The following is a 16,104-nucleotide window of genomic DNA, read 5'->3' on the forward strand; positions in this document are numbered from 1 at the left end:
CGCCGGGGGGGGGGGGGGGGCATCCACCACGGAGGGCTTCTACATCATCATCATAGCCTCTCTGATGAATTGTGAGTACTTTACCTCAGACCTTCGGGTCCATAGTTAGTAGCTAGATGGCTTCTTCTCTCTTTTTGGATCTCAATACAATGTTCTCCCCCTCTCTCGTGGAGATCTATTCGATATAATCTTCTTTTTGCGGTGTGTTTGTTGAGACCGATGAATTGTGGGTTTATGATCAAGATTATCTATGAACAATATTTGAATCTTCTCTGAATTCTTTTATGTATGATTGGTTATCTTTGCAAGTCTCTTCGAATTATCAGTTTGGTTTGGCCTAGCTACTAGATTGGTTTTTCTTGCAATGGGAGAAGTGCTTAGCTTTGGGTTCAATCTTGCGGTGTCCTTACCCAGTGACAGAAAGGGCAGCAAGGCACGTATTGTATTGTTGCCATCGAGGATAACAAGATGGGGTATTTATCGTATTGCCTGAATTTATTCCTCTACGTGTTGTCATCTTGCTTAAGGCGTTACTCTGTTTTCATTAACTTAATAATCTAGATGCATGCTGGATAGCGGTCGATGAGTGGAGTAATAGTAGTAGATGCAGGCAGGAGTCGGTCTACTTGTCTCGGACGTGATGCCTATATACATGATCGTACCTAGACATTCTCATAACTATCACTACACCACGCACCAGATTTCCCTACCGGTGTGTGTTGGGAAAAGTCAATTTTGCCAACAGACTGTTAGTTGGGAAAACTTCTAACGAACTGTTGGTCGGCAATACATGAGTATCGTGTCCAACTGTTGGTCGGCAATACTTGGATATTTCACGTTGGACTGTTGGTCGGGAAAGCTTTTGTCCGCATCACACTGTTGGTCGGCGATTAATGCCGACCGACTGCTAGTTGCCAATTGGGCCGGCTCTTCTTTGCGCGCGCGGGCCAAAAACTAGGCGCCAAGCCTCCCTCCTTTTTTTTCACTCAGCTTTCGTGCCACGACAAAATCCAAATTACCCAAACCTAAATCCCCTCACGCACTCCCTCCGGCGCCGACCGCTCGCTATCTGGCATCCCGCCCGCCATCGACCGCCCGCCGTCTCCAGCACACCGTCACCGTGGTAGCAAGGGTGCTGCCCTGTCTCCTTCATCCTCCTGCATCCCCACTGCTTAGCCCCCAAGAACTTCTAACCCTAGCTTGTGCGCTGGAGTTTGGGGAGAGGCCAAGGCGCGGTGGTGGATGCCGCCGTCCCTCTCAGATCTGGGGCTAAGAGAGAGAGAGAGAGGTGGGTAACCTGCGAGAGAGATAGTACTCGCACCCTCGCTCGTCACCCAGGCGCTGTCACCACCGCTGCCACGGCATGGGCTTCCTCTGATCTGCGCACGTCGGTTCGTTTGAAGAAGGATCTGGCCGTTGACTGCTGGTGCTTCCCCTCCCCCGACAGTGAGTGTTCTTCTCACTCTCCTCTCCCTCTCCACCCCTCCCCAATTGGTGCTTCCATTAGTTGATTTGTTTGCCTTTCCCTTTTCCGTTCAGATCTGCCATGACTTGGGGTAGTACTTCTATCCAGCAAGCAGCGCTTTGGCTGGGAGCTCAAGCTCAAGCATAACGTCCGAAAAAGGGCTCTATCTGCTAATGGGGTAGCCGGCAATGCAGTCTAAGGGCTGGCTACTACTCATCTGATTTCTGGATATGAGAGGATGAGAACTTGAGAAGAACAAGCTTGATGCTATGATTGCAAAAAAACATGTACTACAGGTATTCCTTTCAGTACTGTTGCAGCAATCCTTAATTAGCTACTTTTTTATGAACTGGTTGTGATTGATTTGTGAACTTTAGAGCTTGTGAGTTGTAATGTGTGATTTCATAGGATGCTTGAAGGTTAATAAAAGGGTATTATTCCTATGAAAGTTCATTACTTTATATATATATAAATTTATCCACATATCCGTGCTTTGATACGAGGGACAACCCTGAGAACTAGCTTCATCCATGAAAAGTCCAAATAATCATACTAATGTTTCAGAATTTTAGTTAAGCATTGTAGAATTCTTTTAAATAGAGGATTATATTAAATTTTCATCCTCTGAACCAGGTGAGAGTTGAGACACACCATACACAGGCTCTGCAAGATGGCGGAAATAGACTTCTTCGTCGATGACTTCTACGAGGACGATATTGACCTAGAGGCTGGAGCTTTGCTACTCTTTCCGACTAACAACAAGGTATCGTTTACTTTTTCTCTCCCCACATACAATCCTTCCCTGTTCCTGTCCGTCCTGCTTATTTCTTGCTATAGGGCAACACACTGCAAGTGTATGTTAAATTGTTAGTCTCAATGCTCCAATTCTGGCAGAAGGATTTAAGGTAGGAAGACATAGCACCAATCAAGGATTTTCGGTAGGAAGACATAGCATCACTCATGGTTATATGGATTTAATGTTGTATTTCTGTATTTTTGCAAAATTACTTCTGTGAAGCTTGTAGATTATTTGAATTCTTCAGTTGTTTTACACTTAGGCTTGTATTAACTTGCAACTTCTTTTCTCCATAATTTTGCAACAATAGTTCTGTAGTACTTGGTACAGTTTTTCTGGAATCATGATAAAATACATATATATCTAGTCGTTTGTATTTCGACAGCAATGCTTCTAAAGATTTTAGAGTTTTATTTTCACTATAAATTTGCTTTAGTAGTTCTGTAACTTCCAGAATATTTCAGTTAAGGGGTTCTACTCTTAGGCTTGTATAGACTTACAACATCTTTTATTTGCAATTTTGCAATGAGAATGATTTCACAACTGTAGACAGTTCAGCTTTATAAGGCCATTGTATCCATGAAGAAATTTGTTATTTATTTATGAATACATCTCGTACTATTTATCTGTACATTGTAGAGCAACTCATATTGGTGTAGCGATGCATTTTAAGATATGGCATGAAGCTAGCTAATGGCTTTTATTATTTCTTGCAGCATGTGATTCATTGAACAAAAAAAGGACTGCACTCACATATGAAATGCTTGCAGGTTTTAGAAAAATGAAGCAAAGGACCAGCGGTGCAGGTAAGGACTTTAATTTGTTAGTACTCCACTTGCTATGCATCAAGATTCAATCAAGTAGGATTCCCAGTGTATTTGCAGTTTCTACATAGTGTTTTGCATGTGAATTGTGGTCACTACTGTCAATCCATGGAAAATTAAATGTATAGTGATGGATGAAACGAATGGAACCTATATCCTGGGTTGCAAGTACTATATTGTTGCTTCTAAAACACTTGTATGCATAGATAGTTTCTCTTGGTTATCATAAGTGAACATTCTTGAGATAAATTTTGCTCAGTTTTTTAGTGGGGAAGGAAAGCTTCATAATATTCCATTTAAAGCGCTGATATCTATTGGAAAATTAATTTATGTGCATACCTCCTTGATCCTAACAGTATTTGTGTACTGTATAGGAGAAATCTTCTCAGTTTCTGAATCCTGAGCAGTAGCAAGTCAGGTGCTTAATGGTGATCCTACCATGCATATGTCATAAGCAGGTTAGTTCTAAAAAGGTCATTGTTAATTCGCTCGCATCTCTCCCGCAGTTGCCACAACTTAGTGCAGTGAGATCAGAGGATGGTCGTCAATTTAATCTAATTTGTGGCACTGAAGTACAAATGTTTTTATGAATATAATAGTCAGGTGGAGTGTCAGTTCAGATGCTTTTATGAATATAATAGTCAAGTGGAGTGTAAGTTCAGATGCTTTTTGTTTGGTATTTTGCAAGTCCTCATGTGCTTAGTACTGCATTTGGAAATGATTGCGAATAGATTCTTCTCCTTGAGATTCATTTTTAACATAGGGAAAGTATGTATAACCTCCTGATGTACGTGGGTTTTTGAGAATGCTTTTCCCAGGGCATGCTGCACTCATCATTGAAACTCCTAGCTGTGTATTAGATAGTAATCATTTTGCCTAATGTATTGCCATCTAGTGCAGCAAAGTGCGGTCTTTTCCACCCCAGAGAAGAAAAAGAAAGAAAATTAGTGCAGTCTTTTCTTCAAAAATGTTTTTCGTGTGTCCGGTGGTGGATGTGGTTCTCCCAATGATTGGGTGTCTGGACATGTTAAATTGTTGCCCTATGGCCAGATGATGCATATACTCCTTTTCCGTTTAATATACTTCCTGGTCCGCGGCTTGAGGAGATTGATGCATGCTATATGGTGGGTCGGTGTGGCATTGATGCTTTATTATGTCTAACACATCACAGATTCTAATTAGAACATGCCCTGTTTTTATAATACTAAAATCTGAGTTTGTTTTTTCCATTGATGCTTTATACAATTATTCTTTTTGCCATTATCTCTATGAATGGATGAATTCACCGGTGACCCTTTTATCCTTTGTAGGAATGACATACAAGAGGACCGGGAAGGAACCATGAAGATGGCAGTTTGCATCAGCTAGACATTTTGTGTAATGGAGCAAATACAATGTGTCTTTTAGTTAGCATTTTGTAAACCTATATGGTGTCTTGTCAATTGGGTATTTTGTGTAAAGGAGAAAACAATGAATCGTCAGACATGCATCTATCATTTTATAAACCAATCAGGAGTCTTGGTGATTGAAACATAAATGTTTCCTCCTTTTAGTTAGTTACCTTTTTACCTATATAAGAATATTCTTCTTTGGTTCTGGTTTAATATTTTTAGAGTTCATGCAAGTTTCTGTTGCAATGAGATATGCAACTTGATTGATATTGTTTGGCAAGGCACAAGCCAAATAATGGCTGGGTATTAAATATATATTGCTCGGCTAAAAAAAATGCTATCAAACTGTTGGTTGGCAAAAGATAACAACGTCCTACTGTTGGTCGGGAAAGTTTTATGGCAGGGCTGAGAGGAAGTTGGTCGGCAAATGTACTGCCGTCGGACTGTCGGTCGGGAAAGGTTTATGGCAAGGCCAACAGAAAGTCGATCGGCAAAGAAAGTACCATCAGACAGTCGGTAGGAAATTTTATCATCAGACGGTCAGTCGGGAAAGGTTCATAGCAGGGCCAACCGAAAGTCGATCGGCAATGCTTTCGATAGCCATCAAACAGTCGGTCGGGAAAGATATGTTGGTCGGGAAAAGGCTTTCCCGTCTGGACTTTCCCCAACAGACTTGGTCGGTCGGCAATAGTCTTTTCCGACCGATTGTCTGTTGGTGAACGTTGTTTTCCCTACCGACTTGTGTGTTGGGGATGTAGTGTTGTGGTGTAGTGTATGCTCAATTCTGTCAATTGCTCAAAAGTAATTTGTTCACCCACCGTAGAAATACTTATGCTCTTGAGAGAAGCCACTAGTGAAACCTATGGCCCCGGGTCTATTCTCATCATATCAATCTCCAATCACTTTATATTTGCTTTGCTTTTTAACCTTTTATATTACCTTGCATATTTATACCTAAAATACCAAAAATATTATCTATCATCTCTATCAGATCTCACTCTCGTAAGTGACCGTGAAGGGATTGACAACCCCTAATTGTGTTGGTTGCGTTGAGCTATTGTTTTGTGTAGGTACGAGGGACTCGCACGTAGCCTCCTACTGGATTGATACCTTGGTTCTCAAAAACTGAGGGAAATACTTACGCTACTTCGCTGCATCATCCTCTCCTCTTCGGGGAAATCCAACACAAGCTTAAGAGGTAGCAGACACTATGCCAATGAGTGTCCTGAACCAAAGAATGGAAATGGCAATGGAAGCTCTGGGAAGAAGCCCAACCCTTTCAACAGGGGACAGGTGAACCACGTGAACGTGGAGGAGGTTGAAGAGCAGCCAGATGTAGTTATCTGTAAGTTTTTGGTAAAGTCATTTACTGCAACCGTTTTTTATATTGGTTTATCGCATTCATACATTTTAAGGGGATTTGTGGATAAGTATAAGTTTCCCACCAAAGTTCTTAGGACCCCTATGTTAGTAAGCTCGCCAGGAGCGGAGTATATGGCAAGCCAAGGATGTTTTGAGATGCCAATAACCATAGGTAGGCATGCACTAGTTCAGAACCAGGCAATAGCACCGGTTCGTAAGGCCCTTTAGTGCCGGTTTGTTAACCGGCACTAAAGTGTGGGCACTAAAGGTCCCCCCCCTTAGTACCGGTTTAGCACGAACCAGTGCTAAAGGGCAACCACGTGGCACGAGCCAGCTCCGGGGGCAGGGAGCCCTTTAGTACCGGTTGGTGACACCAACCGGTATTAAAAGGTTGGGGGTTTTGGGTTTATGATTTCTTTTTCATTTAATCTTGTGTTTTCCATTTAATTCTTTTTTGTTTGCTGGTATTTTATGATACTACATATTGTACACGTTATGCATATATATAAATAGAATTTCTAGTAGAACCGATCATATATATATATATCATCGAATGTCTCACAACCACCATTAATTAATTCACACATATATACACACATGTATATATATACAATTAGCTAGCTATATACAATTTCTCCTAATTGGTGCCTTCGGAGCCAGTGGCATTAGCCTAATTGGTGCCTTCGGAGCACGATAACAATTGGAAGTGGTTCATGGGGGCGGTAGCGGGTAATAGTATTCTCCTTTGGGATCTATGACCTGGTCGAGCAAAAATCCCGTTATTTCCTCTTGAATTGCTTGTATGCACTCCATTGGTAGGAGCTGCTCCTGCACCTCTTTGAACTGTTAAGAAGGAGATCAATATGCACGTGTATTAGTTGTGTGACTAGATATCGATAATGGTGTACAAATTGTGAATAGTGTTCTGACAAACGTACCCACTCCTGTCTTCGAGATCTGCTCCTTTCGGACGCCATCATGAGAATGTTCTCGCAAACGTAGTATGCACACAGATTATTCCCCGGCGCCTGCTTTAGGGCCTTTACAAGAATGGAATTTGATCAGATAATAATTAATCAAGCTGGTACTACTTAATTACTTACCTTGGGTCGATACCATTTCAGCTTTCGGTTCCATTGGCCTGGAGTGACGCTGATGAACTTTGCCCAAGCCCTGCCCGCCGACAAAGAAAATGAATAAAGGGGTTATTAAATAGTTCATATCAGGAAATGATGAACTAAATAGGCCGAGATATAGTTAATAATGATTGAAATTACCTGTTGACTATCCCAGACAAGATGGTGTAGTCACTTGCTTTCTTAAGTAGTGAGTCTAGTATTTCAACTGTTCCTTCATCAACTTTAATGATTAACAAGATCCGGTGAAATCTGCATCCACACACGTTTGCATGTCTTAATTAAGCGGGCATATGTAAGCAAAAACATGTAGCTAGCTAGTAGACAAAAACAGAATTTGTAGTACAAGACAATGTGACTCACTCGAAGTTGTAAGGAAGTAGTATATCTTCATTGTATTTGAGGCGCTTGAAGAACTCTAGCATGCTTTCCTCCGCACTTTTTTCGTAATATGGATCTAATTTCCATGTGTATTCATTAATGGTATTTGGGTCAACAAACCCAATGCCATAACATCCACCTTTTTCAATTCATAAATCTTCATCCTGCATAATACCATAGAAAAAAGAATATAGTGAGGATAATTATAGGTAATGATTGATCAAAATGATCACTACAGCTAGCTTGAGACTTAAATTACAGAAAGAAATCACTTACAGACAATAACAACTGACAATAGATTTGTCGAGTGCGTCTTGATTGTATAACTGAAATAGTTCTGAATACTCAACGAACACAGCTTTCTCATGGTAGTAATGATCCTTCTTGACATTCACCATGAGGGACTCTCGATGTGGTAATGTCCATGTACCATTGATGCAATTCATACATTCTCATTGGGAGCTTCTTGACCTCGTCTGGCTCAACCAATGGTTGGCCCGGGACATATTTCCGTTTTATTTCATCCTCTCCAATCAGAGGCATGGGATCGATATCGAGGAGTTGTCCAATAGTGATCTTGAGCATTTCAGCCTGCTCAATATGCTCCTCGGTTATTACCACATCGCCCAGCTCGGGAACATAAACGGTTTGCCCACAATAATATTGGGCACGTGTACTCTCATGTGTTGTTGGCACAATAAGCGGGGGGATTGATTGTGCCACCTGTTCTCCCAGCTAGGGAACAGTTTTACCGCATGTTTTTCCAGCTGATTTGCTCAAGCTCGAGCTTGCCTCTTTCTGTAGACATGCTCGATTTAACTTCCTGAGGTGGTGGTCTAGCCATACGAATGAAGTGGTCAATCTTTTCCTCAAACACTTTCTCCCTTGGCGGCGGTGGCGGTTTCAGTGCAAAATGGGCTTCCACCTCGGCATTCGATATGGCTGTGTTTTCCTTCTCGGACTTGTCGTAAGGCCTCTGCGGAAGAGGCGCTAGGCTGCTTGGACCATATTGAAATCGCTTGCCTCCGCCTGTACCTCCAATACTACCTCGACTTGTACCGCTAGGCACCATAGCTGAGGCGGCTCTCTTCCGTGAATGCTGAGGCGGCGAAGACGGCTGACGTGGCTGAGTTGGAGGAGGAGGAGTGGCCTGAAGCTGTGCCGGACTTGGAGGAGGAGTGGCCTGACGCTTTGCCGGACTTGGAGGAGGAGGAGTGGCCTGAAGCTGTGTCGGACTTGGAGGAGGAGTGGCCTGACGCGTTGGTGGACTTGGACGAGCGGGAGTCTGCTGACTTGGTGGCGGACTTCGACGAAGAGTCGGATGACGCGGTGTCGGTGGCCTTCGAAAGATGATGCAATCCTTTCTCCATAGGATGATACGATGGTTGGCCTCTCCCAGTGTGTGCTCCTCGTCACCTCCAGGAATGTCAAGCTCTAGCCCCGAATATTGGTCCACCACCTCATCAACCAAGACACGAGCATAGCCCACTGGAATCGGGTTGCAATGGAATGTTGCCTCGGGGGGATTTGTAAAAGCAAGGGCGTCCGCCACCTTCATGGATGTGTTCTTCATTTTGAAGTGTAGCTCGCAGTTAGTGTTCTCCATGATGTCATCCACTAGGTAGCTATCCAGCAATGCGTCGCCAAGGCGGAACCCACGCTACTTGTCGGCATGGATGGGACGGTGCTATCCAATGCTGGATCATCCGCTAGTTGCTGCAGCTGCTGAGACCCCCTTTGCTGGCTAAGTGAGTCAATCTGCTCCTGCTGCTGCTGGAATTTGACTGCCAAGTCCGTGTGCGCTGATTCTAGGCCTTGAAGGCGTTCATAGTCCAGCTTCCTCTGCTCCTCCTCCATCTTCCTCTTCTTCTCCTCCGCAATCTTATTTCTCGCACGGGTTCTATAGTCAGCGTTCAAGTATGAAAACCCCTCATACCACGGAATAGCGCCCTTGCCTCGTGTTCTTCCTGGGTGTTCAGGATTTCCTAGGGCACGCGTAAGCTCGTCGTTCTCTCTATTGGGCTCGAACACCCCCGATCGAGCCTCTTCTATTGCAACAAGTAGCTTATCGTCGGCTCCGTCCAGACATTCCTTCTTCGAAACTTTGCCTGTCTTCGGGTCCAACTCCCCCCCATGCGCATAGAACCAAGTCCTGCACCTGGGGGGCCAGCTCAATGTTTCTGGAGTGACACCTGCATCCTCCATCTCTTTCTCAGACTTATCCCACTTAGGCATTCCCACCGCATAGCCACTTGGCCCCAGCTTATGGAACTTATCCTTTTTTGCGGCATTGGCCTTGTTTATTCTCGACCGTTCCTTAGATAATTCTGAATCCTTGAATTTCACGAAATCGTCCCAATGGGCACTTTGCTTCTCTAGTGTTCCCTCGAATACTGGAGTCTTCCTTCCTCCCTTGACGTACTTGTCCCATACAAGATTCTTGTGGTTGTTGAATGCAACCGCCATCTTCCATGAGCGTTTCCCAAAGCAGAAGTTTTTGTCTGTCGACAAAAGTAACTCCTAGCCGTGGCTTTGCTGGCTCTCTCCATTCTTGAAGGGAGATCGGGAGTTGGTCCTTCACAAGAACTCCGCACTGACGAATGAACTTGTCCACAATCTTCTTAGGCGCTAATGGTTCGCCATTAGGTTTGATGGCCTCGATATTGTACTTTACGCCCTCCTTCAACTTTTTGTTCGGGCCTCGTTTCCTGTTGCCTGAAGATTTGCTCGATCCAGATGGCTGAAAGAAGAAAGATCCATTCGTTAATATATTTTCAAGTCATTTAAAACATGTGATGATCACCAGATGCCTGCTTATATAAATATATATACCTCGCTGGTCTTTGTTGTTTCAAGATCAACATTTTCTTCGTCATGTTCATAGTTCATGACTTCATCAATTCAGTCGTCGCGATCGAATATCATATCACCCTCCCCGGTGTTGTTTAGATATTCGGAGCCGTCATAATCTTCTTCATTCTGATCATCATCTGGCCCGCGAGGATTGTGTATGATATTGAACAGGTCCTCTTCTCCCTCTCTGCCGGTATTGTCCGCCATAGGTTTTATTTAACTAATCCAAAAGAAATATATTCAAATTACAATGCATGGATGCAATCAATTAATAAGGAAAAACTGAATCAATCATAGTACATAATAAGTATCATCGAATATAATCTCAAATACATCGTCTCGAATAATAGATATAATCTCGAATACATCGTCTCGAATAATAGATATAATCTCGAATACATCATCTCGAATATTATATATCGAATACATCACTAGCTAGCTAGCTAGCTAATAAAGATCGAATACTAGAGAGTAATCTAGGCGGTGGACAACCAAAGTGAAGGAACCATCACTAGATCATAGCTCGGGTGATCTCCCTAAAGAACCTGACAGGTATTGGAGAACCTGACATCCATAGCAGCCATGTAGCGATGGACGTGCTCGTCCTCCTCCCTGACATGGTGACGTACCACCTCCGGCGGGGCCGTCTCCCTTCGCACCAAAAGTGGCCCAAGAGAATGCCACCAAAGGAGATCAGGGTCGACGACGGGACCCGGGGCCGGGTTCCTCACCATGCGTCGCGCCCCTGAAGGTAGCACCTCCCAGTGCCAGCCCGGCGGAGCCCAGTCCCGGACATGGGTCCTCTGAAGCAGGACGTCGTCGCGAGCGGGCCGACGGCGAGGATGCGGGCCGGGCATCATCGACAACAAATACTACATGCCACAAGAGTAAAGTAACATTTTTTAAATGATGGATTGTGATTTCAAATATGCAAATTCTAAATTTTATAACTAAAACTAACATTTCTAATATTTCTATAACTAAAACTAACATTTCTAATATTTCTATAACTAAAAAACATTTCTATATAACTAACATTTCTAATATTTCTATATAACTAACATTTCTAATATTTCTATAACACAATGTGTGTGTGTGCGGCCGGGGCAGGAGCTCACCGGCGAGGCGCGACGACGGGGGGCGGCGGCGGGGACATAGACGGGCGGTGACGACGGGGATGGGGACGGGGACGGGACGGGCGGGGACGACGGGAGGACGGGGCGGGGCGCGACGACGGGGCGCGGCGCGGCGACGGGGACGACGGGGACGGCGACGCCGACGGACGATGACGGGGGCGGCGACGAGGGGCGGCGGCGACGGGGCAAGGAGAAAGAAGCAGAGGGAGATGAGAAACTGACAAATTTTTTGAAGTGTTTTCTTATATAGAACAACCTTTAGTACCGGTTGAAGCCACCAACCGGTACTAAAGGTCTTTTTTGGCCAGGCCAAGCAGCGGGAACGGCACCCCTTTAGTACCGGGTGGTGGTACCAACCGGTACTAAAGACCCCCCCTTTAGTACCGGTTGGAGCCACGACCCGGTACTAAAGGGGGTGTGCTAGCGCATGTGCGGTGCGGCAAGTTTAGTCCCACCTTGCTAGCTGAGGGGCATCCGCACTAGTTTATAAGCCCTAGTGCGGTAGCTCTCTCTAGATCCTCTCCAAAGCAGGCCTACTGGGCCTACCTGTTCTGTGCTGCCCTATGGGCCTATAGGGCCTTTGCGGGCCTGCATCCTAGCCCAACAACACCTTGGGTTTCTAGTCGTATGCAGGCCGCTTTGGCCCAGTAGGCGGGCTTTTTTATTTTTTTGTTTTTTTTGCTTTATTTATTTTTCAGTTGTTTTTTGTTGTATCTAGAGTTTCTTTGTGAATATTTTGGCTTTAGGTACAAAAAATTACAAACTTTCTGTTAGTGCCCGTAGTTTTCAAATTTGAATAGTTTAAATTTTGAATTATTTGAAATTTCTATAAATCACTAGTTTGTGAATAACTTAACTTTGAAAATAGATTTTTCAGTGATTCCTTTTTCTTATGTTTAATATTAGTGTGTTTTTATCATTATATTCAATTTGGGAATGCTTAGGTTATTTTAAAAATGAAATGCCTTTGTAACAGATGAGTTTTCGTCCGAAACCCTGATACTTCGAAAGAGATTGTCCATTTTGTACGCGAAGTGCATCCAGTTTGTTTGCACATAAAATTTCTTCGCGTTTCAAATTCTAGCTACCCAACTATTACAGAGAATCCCTCCTAGGTGTGAAACACAGAAGAAGGTGATGATAGTGAAGCCGATCACATCCCAGATCTTTGGGTGTGAAACTTTTTCTTCGCGTGTGTCCCTTTGCGCCGTAGCCATGGAAAATCTTCATCATTTAACTGGATGCTCGGGTCAATATTCACTATGAATGGAGCAATTTCATCAAACTTTTCATAATCTCCTGACATGTCTATCTTGTCATCCACTCCCACGATGTTTCTCTTCCCAAAAAGAACTATGTGCCGCTTTGGCTCATCGTACGATGCATTCGCTTCCTTATCTTTTCTTTTTCTCGGCTTGGTAGACATGTCCTTCACATAGAAAACCTGTGCCACATCATTGGCTAGGACGAATGGTTCGTATGCATACGCAAGATTGTTGAGATCCACTGTTGTCATTCCGTACTGCGGGTCTTCCGTTACCCCGCCTCGTGTCATATTGACCCATTTGCACCGAAAGAAAGGGACCTTCAAACCACGTCGATAGTCAAGTTCCCATATGTCCTGTATATAACCATAATACGTTTCCTTTCCCGTCTTGGTTTCTGCATCAAAGCGGACACCACTATTTTGGTTGGTGCTCTTCTTATCTTGGGCGATTGTGTAAAATGTATTACCATTTATCTCATACCCTTTGAAAGTCATTATATTCGAAGATGGTAACTCGGACAGCAGGTACAGGTCATCTTCAATAGAGGCATCATGCATGGTATGTGTCTACAACCAGCTGGCGAAACTCCTGGTTTGTTCACGTGTAATCCAGTCATCAGACCGCTCCGGGTGTTTGGAGCGTAGCAAATTCCTATGTTCATCCAAATACGGAGCCACCAAGGGGGAATTCTGTAGAATTGTGTAGTGTGCTTCCGTGAGAGAATGTCCGTCCATACATATTATTTGTTCCCCTCCTAGCGTGCCTTTTCCATCCAGTCTGCCCTTATGCCGCGGTTCAAGAACACCAATCGGCTTAAGGTCAGGAATAAACTCAATACAAAACTCAATGACCTCCTCATTTTCATGGCCCTTGGAGATGCTTCCTTCTGTCCTAGCACGGTTATGAACATATTTCTTTAAGACTCCCATGAACCTCTCAAAGGGGATATATTGTGTAGAAATACAGGACCCAAAACATTAATCTCTTTACATAGGTGAACTAGGACGTGCGTCATGATGTTGAAGAAGGATGATGGGAACACCAACTCGAAACTGACAAGACATTGCACCAAATCATTCTATAACCTTGGTATGATTTCTGGATCGATTACCTTCTGAGAGATTGCATTGAGGAATGCACATAGCTTCACAATGGCTAATCGAACATTTTCCGGTAGGAGTCCCCTCAATGCAACCGGAAGCAGTTGCGTCATAATCATGTGGCAGTCATGAGACTTTAGGTTCTGGAACTCTTTCTCTTCCATGTTTATTATTCCCTTTATATTCGACGCGAAGCCAGACGGTACCTTAATACTGAGCAGGCATTCAAAGAAGATTTCCTTCTCTTCTTTGGTAAGAGCATAGCTTGCATGACCCTTATGTATGCCGTCTTTTCCGTGCATACGTTGCTGGTCCTCCCGTTCCTCAGGTGTATCTTTTGTCTTCCCATACACGCCCAAGAAGCCAAGTAGGGTCACACAAAGATTCTTCGTCACGTGCATCACGTCGATTGCAGAGCGGACCTCTAGGTCTTTCCAATAGGGCAGGTCCCAAAATATAGATTTCTTCTTCCACATGGGTGCGTGTCCGTCAGCGTCATTCGGAACAGGTTGTCCACTAGGACCCTTTCCAAAGACCATATCATGTACATTAGCAATAGTATGGTGGCGAGGCTTCGTCCGGTGATCCGCCTCACCTTTGAAATGCTTGACTTTCTTTCTTATGGGATGCCTGCTCGGAAGAAATTGACGATGTCCCAGGTACACATTCTTCTTACAATTAGCCAAATATATACTGTCGGTATCGTCCAAACAGTGCATGCATGAGCGGTATCCCTTGTTTGTCTGTCCTGTAAGGTTACTGAGAGCAGGCCAATCATTGATGGTCACGAACAACAATACCTTTAGGTCAAATTCTTCCCCCATGTCCTCATCCCATGCACGTACACCTGTTCCATTCCGTAGTTGTAAGAGTTCTTCAACAAATGGCCTTAGGTACACATCAATGTCGTTCCCGGGTTGCTTAGGGCCTTGGATGAGCACTGGCATCATAATGAACTTCCGCTTCATGCACAACCAAGGAGGAAGGTTATACAAACATAGAGTCACAGGCCAGGTGCTATGGTTGCTGCTCTGCTCCCCAAAAGGATTAATGCCATCTGCGCTTAGACCAAACCATACGTTCCTTCCGTCATCTGCAAACTCCTTCCCGCACTTTCTTTCAATTTTTCTCCACGGCGACCCGTCAGCAGGTACTCTCAACTTTCCGTCTTTCTTACGGTCTTCTCTGTGCCATCGCATCGCCTTGGCATGCTCTTTGTTTTGGAACAAACATTTCAACCGTGGTATTATAGGAGCATACCACATCACCTTGGCAGGAATCTTCTTCCTAGGGCGCTCGCCCTCGACATCACCAGGGTCATCGCGGCTGATCTTATAGCGCAATGCACCACATACCGGGCAAGCGTTGAAATCCTCGTACTCACCGCGGTAGAGGAGGCAATCATTAGGGCATGCATGTATCTTCTGCACCTCTAACCCTAGGGGGCAGACAGCCTTCTTTGCTTCATACGTACTCTTGGGCAGTTCGTTGTCCTTTGGAAGCATATTCTTTATCATTACCAGCAACTTTCCAAATCCATTGTCAGAGACACCATTCTCTGCCTTCCATTGTAGCAATTCCAGTGTGGTGCCCAACTTTTTCTTGTCACCTATGTAATTCGGGTACAACAATTTTTTGTGATCCTCTAACATGTGTTGCAACTTCTTCTTCTCCAAATCACTTGCGCAGTTTCTCTTTGCATCAGCAATGGCCTGACCTAGATCATCAACGGGCTCATCCGATGCCTCTTCTTCAGCTTCTTCCCGCGTTGCCGGCTCAACTTCTTCCCGCATTACCGGCTCAGCTTCTTCCCTCATTGTTGTATCATCCTATTCAGGGAACCCATGGCAGGATAGCTGTCGTCGTCCTCTTCTTCTTCATTTTCTTCCATCATAACTCCTCTTTCTCCGTGCTTGGTCCAAACATTATAGTGGGGCATGAAACCGGACTCAAACAGGTGGACGTGAATGTTTCTTGACGTAGAGTAATTGTGACCATTCTTACAGCCAGCACATGGACAAGGCATAAAACCATCCGCCTGCTTGTTTGCCTCAGCCGCAAGCAGAAAAGTATGCACGCCATTAATGAACTCGGGAGAGCATCGGTCATCGTACATCCATTGCCGGCTCATCTTCAATACACAGCACCGAAAACACCAAATTAATACAATACATAAAGTTCATAAATAAAGTTCATACAACACTTAAATGCAACAAAAAAATAACTCTCTAGCTAAAGAATTTAAATGCAACAACAAATGCGATCAAGATCGCAACTAAGGTAACAATTGATCCAACAGCATAATGATACCAAGCCTCACTATGAATGGCATATTTTCTAATCTTTCTAATCTTCAAGAGCATTTTCTCCATCTTAATCTTGTGATCATCGA

At 44.1% G+C, this 16,104-nt stretch overlaps 1 protein-coding gene across 1 annotated transcript; it reads right to left on the minus strand.

Annotated features, from left to right (window-relative positions):
• Positions 1-7,514: 7,514 nt before the first annotated feature.
• LOC147961622 (uncharacterized) lies at positions 7,515-15,843 on the minus strand. Its single transcript, XM_087533879.1, has 4 exons — positions 15,540-15,843; positions 14,792-15,483; positions 13,927-14,383; positions 7,515-7,519 (listed from the first exon to the last, which is right to left on the minus strand). The coding sequence occupies exons 1-4, from the start codon at positions 15,841-15,843 to the stop codon at positions 7,515-7,517; spliced, it is 1,458 nt and encodes a 485-aa protein (XP_087390005.1).
• Between the last annotated feature and the right edge of the window lie 261 nt (positions 15,844-16,104).

This window comes from Triticum urartu, chromosome 7A (genome assembly GCF_056163025.1).
Source record: "Triticum urartu cultivar PI428250 chromosome 7A, HENAU_Tu73, whole genome shotgun sequence".
NCBI classification, from domain to species: domain Eukaryota; kingdom Viridiplantae; phylum Streptophyta; class Magnoliopsida; order Poales; family Poaceae; genus Triticum; species Triticum urartu.